The sequence below is a fragment of the Leptosomus discolor genome, chromosome 23 (assembly GCF_034619465.1).
Source record: "Leptosomus discolor isolate bLepDis1 chromosome 23, bLepDis1.hap2, whole genome shotgun sequence".
NCBI classification, from domain to species: Eukaryota; Metazoa; Chordata; class Aves; order Leptosomiformes; family Leptosomidae; genus Leptosomus; species Leptosomus discolor.
Genome location: NC_141413.1, coordinates 4267667 through 4293489, shown reverse-complemented (window position 1 = coordinate 4293489; position 25823 = coordinate 4267667). Strand labels below are relative to the sequence as shown.

Here is a 25823-nt window from a genome sequence, read left to right as displayed (position 1 = left end):
GTGCCCAATGCAGACCCAGCAGCCCTCCCCCCTCTTGTTCTTTGGTTAGAAAAACAGCAAAAAAATGGCTTTTAAAAAAAAATTCACCATCCAAATAGCAAAAAAACCACGGGCTCAGCTGCACCCTAGAACATGTTAAAACAGATCTACCCGTGCCCCGGGCCCCGCACAGGCTGAGAACAGACTCATGGCTTCTCCTTTCCCCGCCTCATCACCTCTTCCCCAGCAGAGCTCACCTCCAACTACCCAGCCGGCGCCCAGTAAAGGCTTTGGCGCGAGCACGGGACCCCGAAGGCCGTCGCTTTTGCAGCGCGGAGCGGCGCTCTGCCTCCCCCGGGACCGCCACCGCCCCGGGGAGCTGCAGCCCCAGCTCCCTAGAAGAGCTGGCTCCAACTGCGAGCAGCTTTGCTAGCACGAGTAGGCCAGGAGCGTAGATGCCGACGCCGGAGTACGGCTCCTGTGCCTACGCTTCAGCTTCCAATAAATATCTGTGACCTCAGACCTGGAAATTCCACTTCAATAAATAGAAATATTGCAGTTTCTAATCGGCCTGTTTGGGAGTCAGTTTGGAATGTTGTCTTCAGTGCTAAAGAGAGTCCCAGGTTAAGCAGTTAATGCTTCCAGCTCTTTGGGTTTCAACACTTTCTTGGCAGCAATGATGGTGTTCTTCATCAGCATGGCGACTGTCATGGGCCCCACTCCCCCAGGCACCGGGGTGATGTAGCTGGCTTTCTTCTTCACCTCTGCAGGAAGGGAAGCTACAGCTTAGCATGCAAGTCAAGAGCAGCACTGCTTGCCAAGCTGGCTGGCCAGTATAAAGCTGTAACCAGTCTAACATGGCTCCAACTCCTTCAAGATTCCCAGCTAAGGAACAGCAGTTTCTCAAGGAGAACTTTCCCCCGCCCCACTTAGCCAGGGCAGGGGAGCGCACACCGTAGCCTGTCCATCCCCGCTGCTGAGCGAGCCTTAACTGCAAAGCCCAAGCTGGGGAAAAAGCCAAAAAGCAAGGTCTAACAGCTGGATTTCAAGCCCAGAAATGTCAAGTCCAAGACTAGATGTGGGCTTCACGCGTGCTCTCAAGGGCAGCAACAATAAAGCACCAACAGTCTGAATGTTTCCCCCTCTCTCTTTTCCCAGGAGGAGGTTCACCAGGCACCCGGGGGCGCAGGGCTCATCGCAACAGCCCGTCTGTTGGCTAAGTGGTGAGCGAGGCCAGCGAAGAGCAAGCCAGGCGGTAAGTTCTGCCTGTTCTTATTTAAAAGCAAGAGTACGAGTGATGAATCGGAGCAGAGGCAAAGTAACCTGACTGCTTGGGCTCAGGAGGAGTCTCTGCTTTGCAGCACAGGGCGTATTTCGGGAAGGCTGTGCCCTTGCATGTGGTACAATGTGGGATGCACCAAGCAAGAGAACATAAGGGTGGGTCTGCGTCTGCAGAGTCGCACGAACCCGGCCTTTCTCCTGCCCTTCTCGGCACCCTGGATGTTTAAAGCTCAAGGAAGCAGGCGCAGAGCCTTTCCATACCTTCGAAATCCACATCCCCCACCAGCCTCGGTTTGGCAGTGATGGGGTCCTGCACTCTCGTTATCCCCACGTCAATAACTGCAGCTCCTTCTTTGATCATATCGGCTGTGATCAGGTTGGGTATGCCTGCAAGAAGAGAACAGAACCATGCGCTCCTGGTGGTGCTCAGCAGCCCCCCCTGCTCCTCCTCACCCCATCCTCATCTTCTCTTTTGACCCTCCTGAGCCTTCCTGCCTCACAAACACCAACCCACCCCCGGTCGCACAATCCAGCGCTGCTCCTCGGTGTTCATCTCCATCAGGAATTTGAGTGGTTTATTGTGAACCTCAGAGTGTAAACAACTGGAATCCCCCCCGAAAGGTCTGGCAAAGCATCCTCTCCCAGTCAAGACGCTAAAGCTTGCGTTTGAAGTCTGTGGCTGTGTTTGTTCGTGCAGCTCCAGCAACATTTTTGCACCTGCACGAAGGCAGCAAGCTGGAGCAGCGCCCCACAGTGCCCCAACCCAGCTTGGCTGAGGCACTGGCTTCACCCAGGGGCTGGAAAACCGCCCCCAGGCTGAGAGGGGTGGGGAGCAGCTGCTTGGGGAGAAGCCACCCTTTCAGGGCAGGGTGTGTTCGTCTGGTTCTGCCAGATACTGCTGCCTCCCTGTACCCAGCCAAGTACTCATTCCCACCCTCTGCTTGGTTAACTCCTTCATGTGAGCCTTCCTCTGCTCTGCTGACCACCTTTGGCAATGTCTGCCAGCAGCACTTCTGCACCTCACACCCTCACCACTTCTCATCCTTCCAGCACCTTCTTTGTACCCCATTTCCAACCCACATTTTCTCTCCTCCTTCCCCCAGCTGCTGCTGCCAGACACCCCAAATCAGCTCAACTCCTCTGCTTGATGAGCTGCCTCCACGCCAAGGGTACAGCCTGGGGAAGAGCACACCTCCGAGCGATTCCCTGCGCTCCGAGGATGGCACTGCAGCCGTTCCTCAGCGTTCTGGCCATCTCTAGGTAAGCAGGTGCTGTTCTGGTGTTTCTTCCTCCTCCCCACATCCATACAGAACTGCCTGCATGTGCAACAGAGCCTGGCTGTAGCTGGTCTCTAGACCTGACCAGGTGCTCCAAGCCCTCCTGCCAGATGCTGGTTCACACATTTCAAAGGCAGAGCTACAAACAGCTCTGCTGCTGCGATCAAGCACTTGGCTCCGAGGCTTAACCACAGGATAAACCAGCTGGCTCAGGCAGCCCCTCACCCGCTCTCCTACAGCAGCTGCACCAGCCACGAGAGCCCCAGACCCCCCTGTGCTCCCAGACAGGGAGGCCCCAGGACATTCAATACCAACAGGGTTGTCTCCCGCACGCAAGGATTCCCATCAGAAGCGCCACGCAGGCTGCAGCGCCCCACGCTCCGCGCGCCTTCCCTGTGCCGTCGGAGTCGGGTCTTACCTGCTGCCGCCACCACGATGTCAGCCCGGATCGTGTGCTGCTTCAGCTCCTCCTTGGGAGTGTACCGGTGGGATATCGTGACGGTGGCATCCCCTGCAAGAGTGGTTACAGGGAGCTTTTTAATTCCCACGTGCTACCCAAACCCAGCCACTTCTCTAAATCTTCCCCTTCAAGACCACCCCTGTGTTGATCAGGAACATCAGAGCCTGATGACAAACCCCTGGGAACAGCCTACAGAGTCAGAGGGAAGGATCTGGCCTGGAAGAGGATGAGGAGTTGCTGAAGGCGGCTCTGAAGTGTCACAAGACTGGCTATGGGCAGAGTTAACTCCTCAGCCTTGACCACAGGATGAGCTGGAGTCCCTGAGGCGCTCCCAGGGCTGGTTGAGGAGCCCCAAGAGGGCCAGCGTGCCGGGCAGGAGGTTTCCTTCCACAGCTGCCTGGCACGCAGGCTCCGAGGCCAGCGTGCTCCTACCTCCCGGGCGCTCGTGCCTGCCGTCCGTGTGCAGCAGCATGGCGATGGGCATGCCCACGTTCTTGGACCTGCCAGCCACCACCACGTTCTTCCCCAGCGTCGGGATGCCTGCAGAGGACAAGGTGGAGTCTTAAAACTGACATAAGCCGGAGTTAGGCCAGACAGCAGCCACGTAGGGCAGCTTACCAGTTCTCTTAATGATCTCCCACACCCCCCACGGGGTAGCGGGCAGCATGGAGTACTGGTCGAGGCACAGGCGCCCCACGTTTATCACGTGGAAGCCATCGACGTCTTTGTCGGGACTCACAGCGTTGCAAATCCTGCGCTCATCGATATGTTCTGGAAGAGAACAAAAAGCTTTAACCCTGGGGAGCGGCCAAAAAAAAACCCTGCTCTTTGCAGTCAGCCGGAGCCCTGACCTGCCGCCCCAGCCCCTTCCGAGTTTGGAAGCTTGAAGCTACCCAAGACTTCCAGCAAGCTCAAGGCTAAGAGCTCCCAGCAGAAGGGGACCAGAACCAGTTTGGGACTACAGCATCACTAAGGGTTATTTTTAGGCAGCCTCGGTGTCACAACCAAGTTAATCTTCTGGCTCTGGGAGCTGATACTCCCCACACAAGAATAGATTTCTGTGACCCCCAGCACCTTCACTCCTACAGGCAGCTGTGTGGTGGAGTAGCTGCATCGACTTCTTTAAGCTGCGTGGCAGCAGGGTGCCACCTCTCGTGTCACAAGAGAGCCCCTGTGCTGCTGCTCCTCCTTCTGCCACCTGCAGACCCTTAAAAGCTTTCTGTGAAAGTGAAACCGATGGAAACGGAGCTACTCACCGGGTAAGGGAAGCTGGACCAACAGGCCGTCCACGTTGGCATCGTTATTGAGTTTGCTGATCAGATCCAGCAGCTCCTCCTCAGTGACAGCCGCCGGCCTGACGATGGTTTCACTGGTGATTCCTGCGCAACCGCGGAAAGCGCCGCGTTAAGAGCGACTCCTAACCCGCGTGGCCATGAGGCGCCCCGTTTCGCCCCTCTGCCCCATCCGAGAGGCACGCACCACGGGCTGCGCGCTCTGTGTAGCCACGAGCGCCTTCCAGGCACCTTCACGAGCCTTTGCAAGTTGTGGTTAAGGACCACCGGCATCGCTCGAACGACCTGGGAAAGACTGCCAGAAAGCAGAGACCCTCCGAGGGCAGGGAGGGCTTGGAGAAGCCTCACCAAAGTTAGGTGCAAGCGCACATCCTGAGGTCCTTCTTGATACAGCAAGAAGGGGTTGTTGGCCTAAAGATCCCAGCTCCCAAGGCAGCTTTGGCAGCCCAGAACCCAAGAAATTAAACCCTTTATTGCCCCTAACCCCTTCCAGCGCATTTTCTCCAGAAGCATACTTGGCTCAACACCAAGCAGGACCTTGGCTTGCAGGAACTGGAAGGAGCCAGAGGGCAGCGAGGCTGCTGAATTGAGGATTGCCCCTCAGGCAGCTGAGGGAAGGAGGCAAGTCAGAGCCCTGCCTGTGCCTCGTACGGCCCTAGCAAGTCTGCAGATCCAAAGACAGAGCTTGACGTTGCCCCAAGGGCTTCCAATGGCACCACGCACACGTAAGCCATGAGTAACTACACCCCAGTGCAGCCGAGGCAGCCAGAAGAGCCACAGCGAACGCTGGGGCCAACGTGGGCAGCCACGCGGCTGAGGTGAAGAGCTGCCAGACAGGTACATCCCAAAAAGCTTCCCCCCAGCCTCCAGCGTAGAGGGCTCCCAACGAAAGCAAGAACAGTCACTTGCTCCCCTTTCCCAGAGCGGAGCACAAGACGTACCGACGTCAGCCGCCGCTTGGGTTTTGTTCAGCACGTAGGAGTGACTCGCGGGGTTTTCACCGACGAGAACGACGCTGAGGTGAGGTCTCTTGTTTCCAGCCGCTACCCACTGCTCAACCTCCTGACGGGCTTCTTGTCTGATCTGCCGGGCCAGCTTCTTCCCAGAAATCACAACTGCATCGTTTCTGCAACAGATAAAGCGTTCCCGAAGCGGTCAGCGTCGTTAGGGCCATCAAATCCAAGCCATGAGCAATGTAAATCGGGGGAAAAAAATGGATGCCAACTGCAAGCCAGGGCAGAAAAGGCTCTTTTCCTCGAGCTCCCTACAGGCCTGTTGCACCTTTACTCCAAATCATGTTAAGCAGCATATTTCAGACTTCATCTACAGCTTTGCTGCCCAAAGCTGGGCTCAGAAAACAAAACCACCAGTGGGGCCAACTGCTGTAGGCAGCCTGAGAAGGCGTGCGCGCCGTTCTTCCCTGCAAGTCCCCCTGTGTCACTCACCTGGCACGTATTTCAAGCCAAGATACCGTTAGCTCCCATTTTTAGAGAGCTGCTCACCCATTCCTTGCACAGGAGCGACAGCTTCACCGCAAAGGACTTACACGAGGCAGAACTCACTCGGCTTCAGCGGAGCTTCCACCACCAAAGAGCTCTATCAAATAATTCCAGCTCGCTGGACGCAGCGTGCCCTGCTTCCGTACCGGGTGCTGTTCCCGGAGATCCCCACAAATCCCTCGGCGAGACTGTCAGCCCCTGCCTCGCACGAGCCAGTCCCGTGTGTCCTCCCCTGCTCAGGTAATTGCTGCCACTGCTACAGTCCTGTCTTCAGGCTGTTAAAGCCGGGCTGGGGGTACGGGGGTCCCACCCCCTCTGACCATCCAGCTGGAGCAGAAGGGACATTTGCCCGGTTGAACCACATCAAAACAGCTCCTTGCATATTTTTCCGGTCTAAATCAGTAACGGGAATATCCAGTCACTGCCAAATGCATTCCAGCAACTGGACACCCTGCTGTATATAGAAAGGCTGGCTGGACCTACGGCTAGCTGGGAGGCCATGGTTGCCAGTCCCTGCTCACACTTGGGGTTTTCCCCTCAGGTTATCGTTATAAATCTTTATTTGAGGATCATTCTCATTCACTGATCCCTTTGGGAGAGGATTCGCCTTCACAAGCTTCACTTCTAGACTTCGCCATTGAAGTCTTGCCTTGCTGCAAGGCCTCACAGACGAGCACTCACTCACCCACCCAATTATTCCTGTCTCGGAGGCAGAGCAGGCAGAGATGCTCCCCCGCAGCGTTAACTGTCACTTACGGCCCCTTCCCGGGTCGCAAGGACCAGCCCGTTTCTGAAGCGATCGCCCAGCAACATGCCTCACACCTCCACAAGCTCCTCAACTTTCCACAGGACTCCAGGAGACAACTGACCCACGGCAGAAAGCCCAGCAGCACCAAGCGCAGTTTCCAACCCCCCCTGCGCCACACCACCCAACGGGAGCGAGCTGAATTGCTGCAATTTCTCCTCAAAAACAAAGATTCCCTCGGTTGCCTGCTGGACAGACCTTCTCCTGCCAGGATCCCACGTTAAATCCAACACTGCTGTTTTCTGACCTCCTCTAGGTACAATCCTGACCCTGGAGCTCTGGGGCAGCTGCCACTGGGGAGAAGCACCAGGGGAGCCTCTCCAGACCCACGCCTGCACGGGACAGCCGCGAGGTGCCATCCCAGGTAGGAAAGCCTTTTGCCTAAATACTTACTTAAGAGATGTAGAGGATCTTTTGTGCCTTCTTAATCCCTGCCCTACTCAAATATGTGGTTTTCCTATTTACTGGGAATTAAATGCTACTTTAAATACAGCAATCACTCCAGTCAAACCCATTTAGGAATAACCAGGAAAAACCCCTTTCCAGACCAGCTCAGCCCACTGCCTCGCTAGTTCTTGTATTTTAGCCTCGGAGCTAAACAACCACACATCCACTTAGATGTAAAAGGAATTATTACAAGTGCCTGCCAAGCTCGGGAAAGGAGAATTCATTAAGTCAGAGACACCTCCTGCCAAGAGCCTACCCCAATCCTCTCCTCAGGTAAGCCTGAGGTCAGGGTGCCCACCCTGGGGTTCCAGAGGATGGGGAGAAGCACCAACCTCCCCGTGAGCTACAGGGAAACCAAAATAAGAGCTCGGAGCCCTGTTTAGAGGAGGGGAACAGCAGTGAAACCAAAGCCCCCGAGCAGCAGCAGCTCCCTCAAGGGCTGTTTTGGGGCATTAGAGCCAAACCCCCGGGGGAACAGACGGAGAAAGTCAGTGGGTGCACGGCCGGAGCCCCGGGTGGGATGCTCGGGGTCTGTGGTCCCTCTCACCCCGGTTCAGTCCAGAGGGAGGCTAAGGCTGGGCCCCGAGAGGCTCCTCTGGCGGTGCGGGGAGGGCCCGGTAGAGCCGGTGCCCCCCTGCCCGGGGGGGGGGGGGGGGGGGAAGCGGGGGAGCCCGGCACACACCATGCAAGGCGGGAGCGGGATTTCATCAGCCTGCACCGCCCGGGGCGGCCGCTGGGGGCCTGCCTCATTCATTCCCGGTACCGGTGAAGCGGATCTCTACTCTGGGCCGGTGGGTGGGGGGGGAGGGAACCGGGCCGGGCCTCCCCCTCCCCAACCCCAACCCCAACCAGCCCCGCGATTGGGCGGAGGAGACGGGCCGGCCCCGCTTCCCCCCCGACATAAACCCCCGCCCGGGGTGGGTCGGACCGGGCCGTACCTGGGCGCGCTGAGGTGGAGGAGGCGGCGGCCGCGGGGCTGCAGCGCGGCGCGGCCGAGGGCGCGGAGCGGGCAGAGCGCGGTTGCCATAGCAGCGGCGGCGGCGCGACGGCGGGCGGCGAGGGACACGGGGCGGGAAGGCGGCAGTGCGCTCCTCCGCGCCGCCCGCCGCCTTATATAGCGCGGGCGGGAGGGCGGGCCCTCCCCACCTCGCGGCCGGCGGGAGCCAATCGGCGCGGCGAGCGGCGCGGAGGGGAGAGTTGAATGGCGGCGGTGAGGGAGGGGGCGGGGCGGAGCGGGAGCTCCCCGGCTGTGATTGGGGTAGAGGCAGAGAGGTGGTGGGCGGGGCGGAATGAGAAGCGGGGGGTGTGATTGGTGGAGACGGGCGGGGCTTCTCCTCCCTAATTGGACACAACGGAGCTCATTGGCTGGGCCACGGGGGGGGGGGCGGGAAGGAAGAGCGGCTGCAGGTTGCGTAAAAATAGGGGGCGGGGAAGGGGGCGGGGAAGGGGGCGGGGCCTGGGATTAGGTCAGGGTCGGGATTAGGGCTGGGGCCGGGTTTAGGGCTGCGATTTGGGCTGGGGTTAGGGCGGGATTAGGGCTGAGGGGGATGGGATTGGGGCTGGAGCTGGGATTGGGGCTAGAGCTGGGATTGGGGCGAGAGCAGGCGGAAAAAATCAAACGCTTTTGTGCAAAACTAAATGTATTTTTGAACAGATCCCACGTGGCATCTGCTGGCCCATGGCACCGGATCAGGTCGGGAGTGAGTGATGCTCCCCAGTACCGCAGAGAAGGAAAAAAGTTGTATGGAGAAGAGGTAAAAAGAGCCTGTAAATCCTCGGGAAGCCGCGCTGAGTGAGTTTAGCCGCCTCCTGAGTGTTTATTTTCCTTAGTTTTACCCTACGCGCCCCTCGAGCTGTGAAGAGCCGCCTTGGAGGTTTATCCCAAGGTCACCGAGGTGCTCGGTAAAGGTTTTTTACACCTGATGTGTCTAATAAATACCAAGGACCACCAGCCGCCATCCCTGTGATGCGGCCCAGCAGAGCCGGCTCTGCACCGTGCCGCTCCCGAGAGCTGCAGGAGGTGGCCTGGCCATGAGCTAAAATAACCCCGTGGTGTTTAAATTAGTTTTTAACATGTTTAGAGCTGTTGTGGTCACTCCTTGGTTTTAAAAGTAATTTTTTAGGTCAGTGACAAGCAGCTCCTTGCTAAGACAAGGGCTGGAGGGGACGTGGAGCTGCAAAACAAGCAGCAGAAAAAACTGAAAACCTGAAGAAATCAGCCCTGAGGAAAGGGTTTGACGACCTTCAGGATGTTTTGGGGGGACTTTAACCTGTGAAGTTGGGCTGGATGGGGCGTACGGGGCCTGGCCTGGTGCGACGCTGAAAGGGAGGCACTGAAATAAGACAGTGGTGGTTGGAAGAGGGATTTTGGAGGGGTGTTAGGAAGCACCTGCGAGTTGGGGGGAACCCAGTAGGAGGAAAGTCCGTGGGGGGCAGGTGTCTAGACTCATAAGGAGGGGTCGCTGGGGATGCCCAGGCCCATGGAGGGGTGCCCAGGCCCATGAGGAGGGGATTTCAAGGGTACTCAGGCCCATGGGGGTGTGCCTAGACCCACGAGAGGGAGCTCTGGGGGTGCCTAGGCCCCTGGCAGGGGTGCCAAGGCCCATGAGGAGGGGACTCTGAGGGTCCTCAGGCCCATGGGAGGATTCCCAGGCTCATAAAGAGAAGTCTTTGAGGGTCCCCAGGCCCATGGGGGGCTGCCCAGGCCCACAAGGAGGAGCTTTAAGGGTGTACAGGCCTATGGGGAAGAGGGTCTGGGTGTTCCCAGATCCATGGGGGATCCCCAGGCCATGGGGAGGGGGCTTGGAGGGTCCCCAGGCCCATGAACGATCCACAGGACTATGAGGAGGGGATTTGGGGGGGGGTCCCCAGGCCCATGGAGGGATGCCCAAGCCTATGGAGAGGAGGGTCTGGGCGTTCCCAGACCCATGGGGGTTCCTCAGGCCATGGAGAGAGGGCTTGGGGGGGTCCCCAGGCCCATGGAGGGGCACCCAAGCCTGTGGGGAGGAAGGTCTGGGGGTTCCCAGATCCATGGGGGATCCCCAGGCCACGGGGAGGGGGCTCGGGGGGTCCCCAGGCCCATGGATGATCCCCAGGCCCATGAGGAGGGGGCTCGGGGGATCCCCAGGCCCATGGCGGGGAGAGGCTGAGGCCGCCCCAGCCCCACGTGGCCCTCGGCCCGGGGGCCGTTGCCATGGTGAAGGGCGCCGTGCGAGGCCCCGCCTCCCTCCGCACGAAGCCCCGCCCCCCCCCTCCCCGACCGACCTCTCGCGAGAGTTGGGGCGGGGCGGGGCGCGGCGGGCGCTGCCCGCAGGGAACTGAGGCCGCGCGCGACGAGGAGCCGCCGGCGCCGCCGCCGCCGCTTTCGCCTCCGCCCGGGCCCCGCCGGCCCCGGCCCGGCCCCGCTCGCCATGAGCTTCCTCTTGTGAGTGCCCGGGTCCCGGGGGAGGCCCTGGGGGGGGAAGAAAGGCCTTTGGGGAGGGGCTCTGGGGAGAGAGGGAGGGGTCTGGGGGGGGGGTTATGAGAAGGTTTGGGGCGCTTCGGCCTCGGTCTGTGAGGGGTATTGGGGGGGCGGGAAGCGTTTGGGAGGGGGTGTTGAGGGGAGGAAGGCTTTTGGGGAGGGCTCGGGTGGGCTGGCGGGGGGTGGTGCTGGTGGGGTTTGGGAGCTTGAGGAAGGTGTCGTGGGGTCCTGAGCCTCGGGAAGGCTTTTTTGGGAGGGGGGGAAGGAGGCCCCAGCGGTGCCCCGCAGCCGAGGAGGGCCTTGCGGTGAGGCCCGGGAGGGCTCTTCAGGGGAGTTGTAGGGGGAAGCCCTGGGTGGCTTTAGGCAGAGGCCCTGGGGGCTCACGGGGGGCTTCAGGAGGAGGCCCGGGTGCGTCTGGAGGGAGGAAAGCCTCGAGCAGAGTCCCGGGGGATGCACGAGGAAGGGCCGAGGAAGACTTTGGGAGGAGGCCCTGGAGGGACACGGGGAGGAGTCCTGTGGGAGGAAGCCTTGGGGGTGTAGTGGTTTTTTTTTTGAGGGGGAGGAAGCTTTGGAGGAAGGCGGGGTGGAGAGAGGGTGCCCTGCGGGGCTGGGGTCCCAGGCTGGGATGGGGAGGGGAGTTCTGGGGGTGTATAAGGGGGATGGGCAGCCTTTTGGGGGTCAGCCTTAGTGGGAAGGCTCTGGGGAGGGGTTGTTTTATGAGGATTAATCTCTCTCAGCTAGGGAGAATTTGAAGGGTTGGTCTTCCAGGGAATTTGGGCGAGGTCCCGAGGGGCTGGGAGGTGGCTGTAGGGATGCTCTGCCTTCGTGGGAGACCTTGGGAGTTGGGAGGGGGCTTTGGGGGTGCGGGGTGAGGTGGAAAAGAGGAGACCTTCGTGTTGGGGGTGCGGGGCTTCCACCTGGGTGGGCCTTACCCTACCTCTGTGGGTGAGCGGCAGCGCAGCGTGAAGGGTGTTGGTGCTGGCTGGTGTCTGTGGGAGGGTCTGTCAGCGGGGCAGGCCTGGCTGCAGGGGGAACACTGTTAATTTGGGAGCCACGTGCGGTGTAGAAAACGCACCTTTAACGAGCCGCAGCGGGGTGGGCTGTCGCCTACCTGCGTCGTAGGTGCGAAGGCTTGTGAAGCGTGAGGGGGCTTCTGGCTCTGCAGGCCCGCTGGGTGCTTTGGGTGAGGACTGGAGGCTTTTTGTGGCGTAAGGAGGGGCTGGGGAGCCGCTTTTTAGGGCTGGGTCTGCTTTTTGGTACCCTCGGCATCGGGTCAGCGACGTGCCGGGCCTGGGTCTCGGCTGTCGCAGGGGGCAGCGGCTCGGTTTCGGAGCGAGCTGGGTCGAAAGGTCTCTTATCACCACGCCAGCCGAACACGTCCGGGTGTGTGCAACGGGGCAGGGCGCCGGAGAAGCCTCTTTCCCCCCTCCAAGCCGTGCTTTGGCCCCGGCCGTCCCGTCTCACCCTCGCTCGGAAGCAGAGGGCCGGCGGGGTCTGAAAGTTAACGTTTTGTGGTTGAGAGGTACCGAAATTCACCCAGTTTTTGGCAGCTGTTTGGGGCGAGCCCTGTTGGAAGGACGAGCTGGGCGAGGAGCTGCTGAGCCCCGCTGTGGGTACGGCACAGCAAGGGAAGGCATCGATTTGCATTTCGGGGCTGGAGGCTGTTAAAAGTCGCTAATTTTAGCGGGCCCTTTCCTACGGTGCGGTCGCGTGTCTTAACACTCGCTGCCATCAACCTGACCCCGCGGCAGTCGGCGGGTCGTTGCCTTCCCCGTCGGAGCGACGTGGGCTTTTCCTTCCGCGAGCGAAGGCAACCGGTGCTTGAGGAGCCTTTGGGCCTCTGCACAGGACGTCTGCGAGGGCTGGGGTTGGGGTTTTTATTTGTGAAAGAGGGAAGCGTGCGGGCGGCTCTGCTGCGGCGCCGTCAGCAACGCTCCGGCTTGCACGTAGAATCTGTTTGCCCGGATGGTGGGGAAGGGCCGGCGTCACCCCGGTTAAAAGTGTGGGGTGGGGAGGGGAAAGCCGTTGAAGGACTGACTGGAAATGTCTCCTCTCTCCTCAGCGGGAGTCGATCTTCGAAAACCTTCAAACCCAAGAAGAACATTCCCGAAGGCTCCCACCAGTACGAACTCCTGAAACATGCAGAAGCGACGCTGGGGAGCGGTAACCTCAGACAGGCCGTCATGTTGCCAGAGGGGGAGGACCTTAACGAGTGGATCGCAGTTAACAGTAAGTCCTGCGAAGGAGGGATCTGCCCGAGCCTGCAGGCAGAGTGGGAGAACCAAACATCTCCAGTTTTTATCCCTAGAAGCACCTAGAACTTCCCCAAACGAAATTCATCCCGCAGGCGCTCTCTGCGGAGGTGACCGGGCGGGGGGAAGAGGCGAGCGAGCGGCGTGATGTGCAGACACGGGGCGATGCGCTCCGGAAACGTGCAAAAAAAAAAAAGCAAGAAACGAACCCGCACCGCTGTGGTTTTGGGGTGGGGGTTTTCTGAGCTCAGACTTGCAGAGGCGACGAGGTTTGCGAACGGTTATTTTTGCACTCGGGATTTGGCCTCGAGTCTCAGGATTTGGAACAACAACGTTGGCGTCGCCGCTGAGAAAAGGGTGACGGAGAGTAGTCCGGGGAAAAGGCAGAACTGCGTTCTTCCCTGAGCTCCGTGGAGTTTCTTTTTTTGGTTTTCTTCACTTTATTATTGCTGCCAAATGCTACGAGTTTCTTTTGCTTTTAGCAGTTGCTCCCCTGGGCCTCGAACTTGAGGGCAGAGGGGGAAAAAGTAGCTTTGAGCAATGGAAAACAGTAAGTCAGGCCACAAGCGTTTAACTGAAGGAAGGTCTCTCCTGTACTCCCAAAATCAGTCGGGTTTTTGAGGTGCTGTCATTCTCTGAAGGCGCCTGGAACCCGAAGGAGGCACGCCCGAGGTGCGGCGGGCTAAGCGGAGCTTTGTGCCGTGCAAATCGGTTTGGGGCACCAGCCAGCTGGTGAAAAACAGCCAGAGCGACCCAAATTCCTAGAGGATTGAAACGTCTCGTGGCTGACAACTTCGAGACGTCGCAGGGAAGGGGGGTGGTTGGTTTTGCTGCCAGTTACCCCCCACCCCCGGCGCGATGGGGATCCTTGGAGCTCCGCGAGAGCGTGCCCGCTGCTCCGGTCCCCTTTGCGCCTTGCCTAAACTCGGCGTGTTTCCTTGCCAGCCGTGGATTTCTTCAACCAAATCAACATGCTGTACGGGACCATCACGGAGTTCTGCACGGAGGCGAGCTGCCCGGTCATGTCCGCGGGACCGAGGTGAGACCCTGACCGCCGTCTGCGGCCGCAGCCGAAACGCGGCGCAGGGAGCGGGCGTGCGTGTCACAAGAAGCCAAAAAGAGGCCGGGTCGTGTCCAGATCGGGTCGAGGCGCAGCGTCGTGCTCCCCCGCTGCCGTTTACCCACGCACAAAGCCGCGCTGCCAGTTTGGGAGGCGGCGTGGCACTGGTACCCCCCGGTACTGGGGGAAGCGCACGTGGGGATCTCCCTTTTTCCCCCCGTCGGTTGGCTCTCCGTGTTGTCTGGAAGCTGAAAGGACGTGTCGTTTGAAATGGTGTGTTTTGAGGAAAATGAGAGATGGAACCCGACTGGAAGTGCCCGGTCTCGCGGTCAGAAGTCTTACAGTGCCGTCTCGCAGAGCCGTAGCACAGTTGTTCTGGGCACGAGCGGTTCTGTTCCGCAGGCGGACACACGGCGCTGTCGGCATTAAAGCTGGGACGGGAACCCCGTGCTCACAGAGACCAGCGTGGCTGAGGGCCTCTTTTGGGTCCTGCCGATCCCTCCGCCGCTGTCACCTCCCCCAAAGCAGTTACCGTGAAAGGGCACGTTGTCCCAAGGGAGTTTTAGGGGCTGCTGTCCCTCAATCCGCTCGGGGGCTCGTCCTGCGGGTGGTGTTTCCGAGCAGGCACGTTACCCAACTGCTTTGCAGGGGCAGCGTGGAAGGCGGGGAGGAAAGAGCGAAGGAGCATTTGGGGCACCCTGTTGTTTTTTTGGGAGCCGCCAACACCCGCAGGGGGAAGACGCCGCCGCGTCGGCTCCGCGCTTGTGTATTTTGTCGGGGTGAAGCTGCCGCAGGGTGAATTGTTTGGGGCGCTGCTCGAGGCTCTTTGTTTCTCGGGGCAGCAGCGGGGAGTCGGGCCGCTGGGCAGCATCTGTAGGGGGCTGTGTAACGCCCTGCCGCGCTTTCCTACGCCCAGCAGGGTCTAGAGCGCAAGTTCCCGTTTCTATCTTTGGGGACGCTTCCTGTAACAGCTTCCTGTTTCAGCGGCACCGCTTGTTTTCACTCCTCGTCGGGCGAGAGGTGCCAGTCGAACCGTGGGGGTTTCCCCCCCCCCCCCCCCTCTGCTTTTGAAGGATTTCGCAAAAGATCGCAGCGAAAGCGGGTCGCGGGGTCGCGTAGCGTTAGAGCCAACGCCTGCCCCGGTTCGGGACCCACAAGTCGATGGGAGCCGGCGGCTTCCAAAAGCCTTTGGCTAACGCGCAGCCCGGGGGATGGTCTCTGTCTTGCGGGAGGGAGCGCCCCGAAAAAAGCCATTTTTCCTCCGAAAGGATTTATTTTCCTTCCCTCTCCCTGCAGGTACGAGTACCACTGGGCGGACGGCACCAACATAAAGAAGCCGATCAAGTGCTCGGCTCCGAAGTACATCGATTACTTGATGACGTGGGTGCAGGACCAGCTGGACGACGAAACGCTCTTCCCCTCCAAGATCGGTAAGCGCGGCCGCGTGGCGCGACCGGGCCGAGGCGCTGCCGCGCCGTCTCGCGTCGGGGGCTCCCCAAGGACTCACCGGGGTGCGTTTTCAGGCGTCCCTTTTCCCAAGAACTTCATGTCGGTGGCCAAGACGATCCTGAAGCGGCTGTTCCGCGTGTACGCCCACATCTACCACCAGCACTTCGACTCGGTCATGCGGCTGCAGGAGGAGGCCCACCTCAACACCTCCTTCAAGCACTTTATCTTCTTCGTGCAGGTGAGTCGTGACACGCTGGCCGGCCCCTGCCTCGGGGCTTCCTCGTTCCCCGTTTTGCTTTTCAAGGGAGGTGGATTCCCAGCGCCTCCCCCCTCGCTCTTCAAAGATCCGCAGCTGTGGTGTGCGCTGGAAGATACGCTCGGCTCCCGCCCTCCGCACCGTGCAAACCATGAGGCGTTGGGGTTTGTGGTGTTGGGTTGTCTTTGTTTTTTTCCCAGGAAGTGTGGCCGAATTGGCTGTAAACGCTTGACTTTCCAGGTTTTAGCTGTCAGCCTGTGGCAGAAGAAACCAGGCTCGGAGGAGAACGTGGAGGTTTTGTAGCTCAAGACTCGACTCGGAAGCAGCAGCCGCACCTTTTCTTTCCCTTGCCAGTATTTTAACCCGTTACTCCTCTTCCACACCGCAGAAAAGGTTTTGTTGTCCCGAAACGCTTCAGTTTCCCCGCAGAGGAACGGGGAGAGGCGGCTGCTGCGGGATCGCCTGTGCGGTGGTTCGCTCGGGAGCTGGCCCGCATCGACACGGCGACTTCCCAGCGCGCGTACGGTGGCCGGACGCGTTTTCCAGCAGCTCTTGGAGAGGCGCCTTCAGTTTTTGTGGTATTTTGTTGTGTTTTATTTTTTTTCCCCACCAGGAATTCAACTTGATCGACAGGCGGGAGTTGGCTCCTCTGCAGGAGCTGATTGAGAAGCTGGGCTCCAAGGACAGATAAACTTGCCCCGGGAGGACCCTTTCAGCTGCTCCTTTCCGCTTCGTACGCCAGCCACTTCACGCTTCGCCTTCAGCGGTGCAAGCCCCGAGGAGCCAGACGGCGCTCAGACCAGCCTCAGCGGCCAAGCATCGCTTCTCCTGCGCGGCAGCAGCAGCAGCGCCCGGTGCTGTGTTGGGAGGCGATGGCCGCGCGGGGGTGACCCGCCCCACGCGCCCCACTGGGTTGTTATTTTTTTTTTTATGTGCTCGACTCTGGCAAGACCCACGGTCTGGTCGAGGCCGGACTTGCCTCCGAGCGCGTTTCCTGCGGCGTGGGGTGACGTTCCAAGTGCTGCGCTGCTGCTTTCTGCTCCCAGGGGCAGAGTTGTCCCTCTGAACCCCACGGGACACAAGCCTGGCCTCTGAGCAGCCCCACCGGGGCTGAGCCCGGGGGGGTGTCCTTCCCCAGGGCAGGAGCAGAGGGCTCAGCTTCTCTTTTTTTGAAGTGCTCTTTGGACGAGAGGCGCACGTAGAGCCTTAAGCTCCCTTTTGGGAGCAGCAGCCACGTTGTGGGGAGGGGGGGAGAAAAAGAAGTGCCTGTCCCAAGGGGAGCCTGGCCCCCAGAGCAGCTCCCTGGTGTTCCCAGCAGTGGGGGCGGCCAAGAGAGGCACCCTACTGCGTGGCAAGGCAATAAAGATTTTTCCTTCCTGCTCTTTCACAGGAAGACGAGGGTCTCTTCTTCATCATCCCCCTCCCCTTGCGGCCCCCCCCAGCCCTAAGGGAAACCACAGCACTTGGGGAGGGTGCACCCTCCATCAGACCATCCCAGCGCCAGCCCCGGGGGGCACCTCAGAGGATCTTTATTGGGGGACACAGGCGGCATCAGGGTTTGGGGGTGGAGGTGAAGATGCGGAGGCCGTGCATGCTCTTGATCTCCTCGCTCAGTGCCTGCAACAGACAAGCACCAGCTCTGAGGGGGGGGGGGGTTTGGGGGGTTGGCGAGAGGGGGCGGGGGTAGTGTTTGGGGGGAGCGGGGAGGTGGGGGGCAGGTGCTGTGCCGCCCTGAATGCCCCACGTCGCGCACCGGGAGCACGAACCGATGCACACAAGAGAGGGGCTTCAGGGCAGCTGCCCCCTGCTCCAGTCCTCGGCGCCTGCCCCACCGCTGCTGCTCTCCAAGGCTCATACAGCCCCTTGGTTCAGCACCTGGCAGGCGGTGGGTGCACACACGCCCCCCCCCCCTCAGAGCACCCCAGATTTCAGCGCTGGGGAGCACCCAGGGGTGCAGCGCAACACCCTTGGGGCGATCTGTTATCGGGGCGGGGGGGGGAGAAAAGAGCCCACCCTAAGACACTCGCCCTGTGTGCGGGGCCAGCACTCCAGAGCGTGTGTGCACAGCAACCCCCCAGTGCACCTCCCAGCACCCCCCAGTACCCCCCAGTGCATCCCCAGTGCTCGAGGTGCAAGTGCTGCTCACCCACAGTGGAGGTGCCCAGCTGTACGTGACACACACAGAGCTCCCGTGCCCGTTCGGGGGGGACGAAAGGGTGGGCTGTGCCAGCGAGCCACTCGCCCTGTGGGGGGCACGCTAAGGTGCGGGCACAGCACCCGAGCTGGGCACCCCGTGGGTGGGACGTACGGCCTGACCAGGGCGAGGCGTGGCACAGCGGCCGCGCTGCCTTAGGGAGCCCTCGGCTACGGGGGTACTGGGACGGGAGGGCTGCGCTGCAAGAGCCTCACGCTTGGGCGCCCCGATTGCGTGTGTGCTCCCACCCACACAGCACCCCCCCACACACACACACCCCCCCACTCCTCACCCACCACACCCCACACACACACCCCCACACACATCCACACAGTCACACACACACACACTCTCCCTCTTACACACAGCCACCCACAACCCCCGCACCCAGTCTCACACACACATATTCTCTCTCTCTCTCCCTCTCCGTCCCCCTCCCCCTCCCTCTCTCTCTCTCCCTCTCCCTCCCCCTCCCCCTCCTCTCTCTCTCTCCCTCTCTCTCCCCCTCCCCCTCTCCCTCCCTCTCTCTCTCCCTCTCTCTCCCCCTCCCCCTCTCCCTCTCCTCTCTCCCCTCTCCTCCCTCTCCTCTCTCCCCTCTCCCCTCTCCATCTCCCCTCTCCCTCTCCCCCTCTCCCTCCCTCCCTCTCTCCCCCTCTCTCCTCTCCTCTCTCTCTCTCCCTCTCCCCCCATCTCTCTCTCCCCCCCCTCCCCCCCCTCCCCCCCCCTCCCTCCCTCTCTCTCTCCCCCTCTCCCTCTCCATCTCCCCTCTCCCCCTCTCCCTCCCTCCCTCTCTCCCTCTCCCTCCCTCCCCCTCTCTCCCTCTCCCTCTCTCTCCCACCTCTCTCCCCCATCTCTCTCTCCCCCCCCCCCCCCCCCCTCTCTCTCTCTCCCGTCCACACAGCCACCCCCACCCCCCACTTATTGCAAAGGAAACCCTACACTGGTTTTACTGGGCAGGCTCCACTTCCCCCCCCCCCCCGCCCCAATAATAAAGGGAAGGGCTATGCTGTGTAGTTGGGGGGGAGGGGTGTGGTTTAAAAAAAATAAACCACTACACTTGATTGGGCAGGGAGGGGGGGGAAACCTGCACACTTGAGACACTCTGGAGCCTGCAGGCACAGCAGTTAATCTTCTCCCGGGAGGGGAGGGTGGACACAAGCCATCTCCACCCCCTCTGAGCTGGGCGCTGGGCGTGTGCACTCACCCCACCCCCCCACCCCCCACCCCACCCCACCCCCCCCCCACCCCCCCCCGAGCGTGCACCCACGCGTGCTGCGGCAGAGCGGCCGCTCGGTGCTGCGCACACAGGGCTGCGCTGGTCCGTGCGTGGGGATGGCGACTGGGCCTTACTGGGCAGGAAAAGGGGCTTTGCTGTTTAGTACTGGGGGCAGGCAGGGCTGCACTGGCAGAGCCCCGCAGCGGGCGCAGCGTGTGACCCCCCGTCCCTGCCAGGGCTCGGCCGGCGGCACCACCGGGCTCTGGACGAGGGCGCTGGGGCTCAGCACGCGACTGCGTGCGCGCCTGCCCTGGGAGCGCCCCGCGGGGCTGTCAGTGCCCCACACATGAGCTACACTGGTTTTTACTGGGAAGGGAGTGCTACGCTGGTGTTTGTCTTTAACTGGGGAGCGCTACACTGGTGTCTGTCTTTTTAACTGGGAAGGGAGTGCTACGCTGGTGTCTGTCTTTTTAACTGGGAAGGGAGCGCTACGCTGGTGTCTGTCTTTTTAACTGGGAAGGGAGCGCTACGCTGGTGTCTGTCTTTAACTGGGAAGGGAGCGCTACACTGGTGTCTGTCTTTTTAACTGGGAAGGGAGCGCTACACTGGTGTCTGTCTTTAACTGGGAAGGGAGCGCTACACTGGTGTCTGTCTTTTTAACTGGGAAAGGAGCACTACGCTGGTGTCTGTCTTTTTAACTGGGAAGGGAGCGCTACGCTGGTGTCTGTCTTTTTAACTGGGAAGGGAGCACTACACTCCGACACCCGCCCTGCGTGCCTGCACCTGCACAGCTGTGGGTGCTCACGCTGCAGCGCACTCAGCTCCCAGGGCTGCACCCACAGCGTGAGCATCAAGCGCTGCACACACACACACACACACACACGCGCACACACACAAGCAGAGGGCCCGGCGCTGAGTGCTTTGCACACTCACTCACTCACGCACACACACACCCCCCCTCCCCCCCCTCGATGCGGTGCTGGGCCGCAGTCCGTCGTGTCCCCCCCCCCCCCTCACCTGGTTCACCATCTGGTGCTGCTGCACCGTCCGCTTCTCTCTGAAATCCTCCGACTCGATGTGGATTTCGTACATGGCGCCACACCCTCCTGGGAGAATAAAAGCAGCAGCAAACGCTTGAGCAGAGACGAGGGGCCTTTATGGCAAAACCCCCCCCCCCCCCCTTCCCCCCCTTTGCATTCCTGACCCGTTTGGGGGGGGGGGGGGAAGGGTCACCACAGCGAGGCGATGGGGGGCAGGGGGGCGCTGGGGACAGACTCAGCTCCTCCATTGCAAAGCACAGGGACGGTTTGGGGGGACGGGGGACTGGGGACGGGGCGGGGCGGGGCGGGGGAATAAAGCGCTTTTTTTCCGTACCTGATATATCCACGACTTTGATGGCGGAAGCGCGGGGGAACTTCTCCCGCAGGACCCGGGTCACTCGGGCCTCCCCGTCCGTCTGCGAGGTGAAGCTCCGCCAGGGGCCGCGGCGCAGGAACAGCTGGGGGGGGGGGTGGCGCAAAGCCATCACTGAGAAACACCTTCTGGGGGAGGTGACCCCGCGGGGGGGACACTCCCACCCCTCCCCCTCCCCCCCGGGGGCTGGGGGAGCACCGGGGGGGGGGGGGGGGGGGGGGGGGGGGGGTCTGCCTTCAGCGGCACCGGGAAGGGGGGCGGGGGGGGGCGGCTGCCTTCACCGGGAGGGAACATTGAGGGGGAGGAGGCGGCTGCTTTCACCGGCACCGGTCGAGGGAAAGGTCACCTTCACCGGCACCGGGGGGAGGGCACCGCGGGGTCGGGGGGGAGCGTAGCCTGCTCTCACCGGGGAAGGCGGCTGCTACCGGGGGTGGTGGGTGAGGAGGGGGGGGGGGGGGGCTGCCTTCGCCGGTACCGGGGAGTGGGACACTTACCGCGAGAGGGCGGAGGGCACCCCCACCGCTACCGGGGCCACTTACCGTGGGGAGGCGCAGGCCGCACTTACCGGTACCGTTACGGGGGGGGGAACACAGGGGGACACCAGGAGGGGGGGGGGTCTGGGACAAAGGACAAAGCGCCCCCGCCCCCCCACCCCCGGGCTGGGAGGGGGAGGGGGCCACAGACGGAGGGAGGGGGGGGAGGACACGGGCAGAGGACACGCACCGGCCCGCGGCACAGCAGCCCCGCAGCGGCGGCCATACTGGGCGGCGCGCGCCCCGAGCCAGACGCAGGGCCGCGCCCCGGGCCCGGCCAATCGGCGCGCGTCTCGCGCAAGGGGCGGGGCCGGCGCTGCCCCCGCCCTCCGCCGCAGCGACCCCTGGCGGTTCGGAGGAGCCTGGCGGGGGCTGGGCCCGGGCCCGACACCCCCCCCCACCCCCCCACCCCCCCCCGCCCCAGGGTCTATCCTGCCCCCCCCCCTCCCCGAAAGAGCCTCATCCTGCACACCCCCCCTCTCCCCCAACACTGGGCCCCATCCTCCATCCCCCCCCCCATTCCACAGGCAGGGCCCCATCCCGCCCCCCCCTTCCCATAAAGAAGGCCCCATCCTGACACACCCCCCCCCACACGACCCCCCCCACAGGGCCCCAACCGCCCCCCCTTCCCCACACCCAGCCCCCCCATCCTGCCCCCCCCCCCCCATTCCCATAAAGAAGGCTCTACCTTGACACTCCCCCCCCCCCGCCCCGACAGGGCCCTATCCTGCCCCCCCCCGCCAACTGGGCGTGATCCTGGGCCCCCCCATTCCCATAAGAAAGCCCCATCCCGCCTCCCACTCCCACACCCAGGGCTCCATCCTGCCCCCCCCCCCCCCTCAATTGGGCCCGATCCTGGGCCCCCCCCATTCCCATAAAGAAGGCCCCACTCTGACACCCCTCTCCCCAACAGCCAGGGCCCCATGTTGTCCCCCCACCCCCCCCCCCCGCCCCCCGCCGTTCCAGCCCCCCTCCAGCAGGAAACGGAAAGCCAGAGACCACGTGTTGAGTGCAAAAAATAAATATAAAATTTATTAAAACACCCACAATATTTTAAAGATATCAGGAATAATACATTTCGCGGCCCGGCCGGCCACGCGTAACTTAGAATAAAATACAAATTAAAAAAAAAAAAAAAAAAAAGAAAAACCAACAACAAAACAAAACAAAACCAAAAACAAAACCGGGGAAGGAAGGGGGAGGATCCAAACTCGCAATTTTTAGGCATCCTAAAAAATAAATTTACTGAAAACACTGGGATGGGAAGGAAAGAAAAGGGTGTTAGGGGATGGGGGGGGGGGAAGAAAACACAAAGAAGGAAAAAAGAAAAAGGGAAAATTATACAAAATAAAATTATCAGCATAAATTTACTGTCCTAGAAGTATCTACAGTTTAATACACATTAATCCTATTGCCTTGAGACATGGGAAAAAAATCTACCGGTCCTCGATCCGCCCCGGAAAAAAACTTCATTTCAAGTAACCACAGTCCCGAGCCGACCAAGAAATCTTCAAGTGTGAATTTTTCGGAGCTGCCGGGACACCCCCGCAGTGTCCCCCTCCTCCGCCTGCCGCCGTCCTACCTCTCCTCCTCAATTAGCCCAAAAAAAAAAAAAAAAATCCAAAAACCCCAACAAAAACGCCAAAAATAACCCCCTCGCCTCTGACCGAATTCCTAAATCCGAGAAGAAACGGCGCTCTATTTCTAAATTTTGAATTATTACCTTTTTTTTTTTTTTTTTTTTTGCGCCGCGGTGCAAAATCCCACCGGCCAAAAGAAAAAAAAAAAAAAAAAAAAAGAAAAAAAAAGAAACCAAAACCAAACCAAATTGCTCCCGGAATAAAACTGAGGCTGAAATTACGGCGGTTTGTAATCCCTGAAGGATGCAGAAAACTGAGGAAAAACCCAGGCGGAAAGGGATAAAGGAGGGCCAAAAAAAATTAAAATTAAAAACAAATGAAGGAAGAAACACCGCTGCGAAAGGATCCCTGATTTCGGAAGATTCGCCCCGGTTTCGCTCGCCTTCGCTGCCGCGGTGCTGCGGGGGGCTTGGGGGGGGGGGGGGGGTTTGAGGTATTTGCCTTGTTTGGGGGGCGCAGGGGAGCTGCTGCTCGGCGCTGACGGGAAGCCGAAGGGGAAGAAAGTAGCACCAATAAAACCCCAAAAAATGGAAAAAAAAAAAAAAAGGGGGGGAAAAAGGGAAAAAGAAAGAGACGGGCAGAAGCGGGGTGCCCGGCTGAGCCCTCGCCGCGGGGGAGACACCGGTGATTCGGGGAGGGGAACGAGCTGGGGGCGAGCGCGGTGCTGAGCGCCGGTGGGCACGGGGCCTGGGCGCCGCGGCGGGGGCGTGCGGTGGGCTCGTGCGGGGGGGTCTGTGCACCGTGGGGGCGAGGGGGTGCGTGGGCACCGTGCTCCGGCAGCGCGGTGAAGCCCCCACGCCCGGGCCATGCGAGCACCGTGGCCGTGCACCGCGCCCGAGCCCCGTGGCCGAGCGCGGTGCCCGAGCCCCGTGTCGGCGGCACATGCCCAAGCACCACGGCCATGCACCATCCCCTTGCGCCGCGCCCGAGCACCCTCTCCGTGCCCATGCAGCCCGTTCAGGCACCAGGTCTGCGCCCCGTGGCCGAGCACCGACCCCCAAGCACCGCGGCCGTGCCCGAGCACCACATCTGAGCACCGCGGTCATGCACGGTGCCGGAGCACCGCGGCCGTGCGCAACGCCCAAGCACCGTATCCACATACCATGCCCTCACCCCGGGCCCGTGCACCGTGCACGCACAGCACCCCCATGCACCGATCCGAGCACCCCACCCAAGCACCGTGCCCGTGCACCGTGGCTGAGCACCGCGCCGAGCACCGTGGCTGAGCACCATGTCCGAGCACCACGTTCACGCACCCTGGCTGAGCGCCACGTCCACACACCGTGACCAAGCACCGCGGCCGAGCACCGCGTCCCTGCACCACGTCCGAGCACCGCAGCCGAGCACCACGTTCACACGCCCTGGCTGAGCACCATGACCACACACGGAGTCCGAGCACCATGTTCACATGCCGCGTCCGAGCACCACGTCCACGGTGCAGGGCCAAGCACCATGCCCGAGCACCACGTCCGTGCACCACGTCCGAGCACCGCGGTTGAGCACCATGGCCGAGCACCATGTTCACGCACTTGGGCTGAGCACTGTGTCCACACACCATATCCGAGCACCGTGCCGGAGCACCACGTCCATGATGCATGGCCGAGCACCGTGCCCGAGCACCATGTCCATGCACCATGTCCAAGCACCGTGCCCGAGCACCATGTCCACGGTGTGTGGCCAAGCACCGTGCCCGAGCACCATGTCCATGCACCATGTCCAAGCACCGTGCCCGAGCACCATGTCCATGGTGTGTGGCCAAGCACCGTGCCCGAGCACCATGTCCATGCACCATGTCCAAGCACCACAGCAGAGCACCGTGCCCAAGCTCCACGTCCACGCACCACAGCAGAGCACCAAACCCGAGCATCATGTCCACGGTGTGTGGCTGAGCACCGTGCCCGAGCACCACGTCCGAGCACTGCGGTTGAGCACCATGTTCACACACGTTGGCTGAGCACTGTGTCCACGCACCATGTCCAAGCACCGTGCCCGAGCACCATGTCCATGGTGTGTGGCTGAGCACCGTGCCCGAGCACCATGTCCACACACCACGTCCAAGCACCGTGCCCGAGCACCATGTCCTTGGTGTGTGGCCGAGCACCGTGCTCAAGCACCATGTCCACGCACCACATCCAAGCACCGTTCCCGAACACCATGTCCATGACACGAGGCCGAGCACCGTGTCTGAGCACCATGTCCACGGTGTGTGGCCGAGCACCGTGCTCAAGCACCATGTCCACGCACCACATCCAAGCACCGCGCCCGAACACCATGTCCATGACACGAGGCTGAGCACCGTGCCCGAGCACCATGTCCTTGGTGTGTGGCCGAGCACCATGCTCAAGCACCGTGTCCACGCACCACATCCAAGCACCATGCCTGAACACCATGTCCATGACGCGTGGCCGAGCACCGTGCCCGAACACCATGTCCACGACGCGTGGCCGAGCACCGTACCCAAGCACCATGTCCACGCACCACGTCCAAGCCCGGTGCCCACGACGCGCGGCCGAGCACCACGTCCAGGCACCGTCTCCACGCACTGCAGCCGAGCACCTCGTCCAAGCACCACACCCGCGCGCGGCTCTCCTGCTGGCACCCCCGGCCCTGCACTGGAGGGGAACGGCTCCACCGCGAGCCCGGCTGGCGGGACGCCTCCGACGCGGCACCGATTTCAGTTCGCACAAACCCAACCGGCTTCCGGCACGCTTCAAGCTGTCGCTCCGGAAAAGTAAACTTCCTTCTCAACGACATTGCTTTTTATTTTTTTTTTTTCTTGGTTCCCTAGTTTCGTATATACATTAGTAGCACCTCAGCGAGATGGAATCAGGCAGAAGCGTGATACAATTTGTTAAAACACCATAGCACCGTTTTTATTAGAAGATTTCATTTAATAAAAATATGCCTTATAGAGCCCACAAAGCATACTCCAGTATTAAAAGGAAAAATCAGCAATTGAGGCACCTCAGGGATTCTGGTTTCCTTCTCCTTCCCGTGCCTCGTCCCAAGAGCGTCGAGATGGGGAGGGGGGGGGGACACCCCGAAACGTGTCCCCCCGCTCCCCACCCGAGGCGAAGCATCGCGGCCGGAAAAACCGAAGCAGGGTGGCAGGAGCCCGTCGGGGCTCCCCGCGCCGAGCTCTCCCCAGGGTTTCTACCGCGGGCGTTGTTCTAGCACCATTGTGGCTGCGACCTGCTGCAAAATTAGGTCCCCATCCCACCCCGAAGCGATTAAAAACACCCCCCCCTCCCCCAACACCAGCAAGTCCCCCTTAACGCCGCGACCGCCCCCGGGCTTCGGCACGGGTAGG

General features: G+C 61.2%; 3 protein-coding genes across 3 annotated transcripts; 1 reads left to right on the top strand and 2 right to left on the bottom strand.

Moving 5' to 3' along the window:
- Positions 1 to 366: 366 nt before the first annotated feature.
- Positions 367 to 8067, bottom strand: MTHFD2 (methylenetetrahydrofolate dehydrogenase (NADP+ dependent) 2, methenyltetrahydrofolate cyclohydrolase). Its single transcript, XM_086477275.1, has 8 exons — positions 7979 to 8067; positions 5231 to 5415; positions 4254 to 4376; positions 3616 to 3768; positions 3430 to 3537; positions 2956 to 3048; positions 1522 to 1647; positions 367 to 743 (listed from the first exon to the last, which is right to left on the bottom strand). Exons 1-8 carry the CDS (start codon positions 8065 to 8067, stop codon positions 604 to 606), a joined length of 1017 nt encoding a protein of 338 aa, XP_086333401.1. The 3' UTR covers positions 367 to 603.
- A 2338-nt stretch (positions 8068 to 10405) lies between these two features.
- On the top strand, positions 10406 to 16484 carry MOB1A (MOB kinase activator 1A). The gene is made up of 6 exons (XM_086477076.1): positions 10406 to 10464; positions 12563 to 12729; positions 13698 to 13791; positions 15109 to 15242; positions 15336 to 15499; positions 16131 to 16484. Exons 1-6 carry the CDS (start codon positions 10451 to 10453, stop codon positions 16206 to 16208), a joined length of 651 nt encoding a protein of 216 aa, XP_086333202.1. The 5' UTR covers positions 10406 to 10450; the 3' UTR covers positions 16209 to 16484.
- A 496-nt stretch (positions 16485 to 16980) lies between these two features.
- Positions 16981 to 20452, bottom strand: BOLA3 (bolA family member 3). Its single transcript, XM_086477074.1, has 3 exons — positions 20302 to 20452; positions 19945 to 20033; positions 16981 to 17134 (listed from the first exon to the last, which is right to left on the bottom strand). The coding sequence occupies exons 1-3, from the start codon at positions 20450 to 20452 to the stop codon at positions 17069 to 17071; spliced, it is 306 nt and encodes a 101-aa protein (XP_086333200.1). The 3' UTR covers positions 16981 to 17068.
- Between the last annotated feature and the right edge of the window lie 5371 nt (positions 20453 to 25823).

Excerpts from the sequence above, each read along its gene's own strand:
- MTHFD2 (XM_086477275.1), bottom strand. The coding sequence starts at position 8,067 with ATGGCAACCGCGCTCTGCCCGCTCCGCGCCCTCGGCCGCGCCGCGCTG. Across the intron at positions 5,416-7,978 it reads CTCCACCTCAGCGCGCCCAG|AAACGATGCAGTTGTGATTT; the intron begins GTACGGCCCGGT and ends TATCTGTTGCAG. Across the intron at positions 3,049-3,429 it reads CAGGCACGAGCGCCCGGGAG|GGGATGCCACCGTCACGATA; the intron begins GTAGGAGCACGC and ends CCACTCTTGCAG.
- MOB1A (XM_086477076.1), top strand. Across the intron at positions 12,730-13,697 it reads CGAGTGGATCGCAGTTAACA|CCGTGGATTTCTTCAACCAA; the intron begins GTAAGTCCTGCG and ends TTTCCTTGCCAG. Across the intron at positions 15,500-16,130 it reads ACTTTATCTTCTTCGTGCAG|GAATTCAACTTGATCGACAG; the intron begins GTGAGTCGTGAC and ends TTTCCCCACCAG.
- BOLA3 (XM_086477074.1), bottom strand. The coding sequence starts at position 20,452 with ATGGCTTTGCGCCACCCCCCCCCCCAGCTGTTCCTGCGCCGCGGCCCC. Across the intron at positions 20,034-20,301 it reads CAAAGTCGTGGATATATCAG|GAGGGTGTGGCGCCATGTAC; the intron begins GTACGGAAAAAA and ends TTATTCTCCCAG. Across the intron at positions 17,135-19,944 it reads AGCACCAGATGGTGAACCAG|GCACTGAGCGAGGAGATCAA; the intron begins GTGAGGGGGGGG and ends TGTCTGTTGCAG.